At 41.2% G+C, this 1,185-nt stretch overlaps 1 protein-coding gene across 1 annotated transcript; it reads left to right on the top strand.

The window, feature by feature from the left end:
- Positions 1-610: 610 nt before the first annotated feature.
- Positions 611-914, top strand: LOC108565309 (the record flags this gene model as incomplete). The annotated part of the gene is made up of 1 exon (XM_017924699.1): positions 611-914. A coding segment is annotated over one exon (246 nt), but the record flags the coding sequence as incomplete, so codon positions are not given.
- Positions 915-1,185: the final 271 nt, after the last annotated feature.

Genomic DNA, 1,185 nt, shown 5'->3' with positions numbered 1-1,185 from the left:
TGCTGCAGTGTTTTTGCAAATTGTTAAAGATTAATTTGAAATTGTAATGTTTACTTGAAATTCCTTGGAATCGTTGCTTAATTTCAAGCAGTAGAAGTTTGTTTTTGCTTGAGATTTTACCTATTTGTTGAACTAAGTGTGAAATAGTTTGAGTCGTTGCGTAATGGATGAATTAAGAGAGAAGAAAATGAGCGATCGTTGCTGGAAATGATTGTGTTTCTGAAGAAGGAGGAGGAGAGGACACGCGACCGTTGCGTAATGATGAGGTAACGTTGAAAATCGTTTGCTTTTAAACGATTGGAAAGCGGATGGATTGAAAAGCGTGTTCGAGCCACCCCCCAAAAAGGAATGCCTGGAAAACCTTGGAGCGCAAGGTCGAAAAAGGAGTAAATCTCTCTTACGCAAAATCCAGCAGAAATTTGAAATAAATCCAAAGCGTGTGTGTGTGTATTATGCACGCGTCGTGTATATGTTTGTGCGCGATTGGCAAATAATTTATTATGCCGACAACAATCAGACCGTGAAGCGTTTTCTTGTTGTTCGTGTAGCTCTAGCTCCATGCATTAGATGTTTAAAATGCTCTTTCTAATTTTGAAAACTTTTTTTCCAGATCGTGGTCGTACTTTTCGCCCTTCTGGCTTTGGCCAGAGCCCAGTTCGGATTCGGAGACTTCGGAGGACACTTCGGCGGTGGATTCGCTGATGCCGCTCCAGTGGTGAATCAAAGAGACGCGAGAGCCAACACCGGTCCGGTCGTCTTTCCCGCCGCACCGCAAGCGAACGGCGAGACTTCCGGCGTCGTCGTCGGAGCTTCCGGTTACGGTTTCGTCCCTCCGAGTGGTCCAAGTAAGATCTGATCTCTTCTCCGTCCAACGAGTCAAAATATCTCTGTTTCCTCTCGTTATATAGTTGCCCTTTGTAAATTATTAATTAATTATTTATTATTAACTGTGTATATACAAGTATCAAGTATATAATATTTATATATATATATATAAACAAAAAAAAAATTATATAAGAATGTTTGATTTTACTATAATCATCGTATCGATATCATGAAGTGAGCAGCAAAGTTTCGCCTATTAACAATCATGTGTACCAACCCAAAAACCAATTAACAACATCACCTCGAGAGGGCTCGCAACACAAAGGGCCAGCAGCAGTCGTTTGATGCAAGGGAGCGTAC

This window comes from Nicrophorus vespilloides, unplaced genomic scaffold, assembly GCF_001412225.1.
Source record: "Nicrophorus vespilloides isolate i.1.1-1 unplaced genomic scaffold, Nicve_v1.0, whole genome shotgun sequence".
NCBI lineage: Eukaryota > Metazoa > Arthropoda > Insecta > Coleoptera > Silphidae > Nicrophorus > Nicrophorus vespilloides.
The sequence above is the reverse complement of the archived record's forward strand: the minus strand, read 5'-3'. Positions and strand labels throughout refer to the sequence as shown.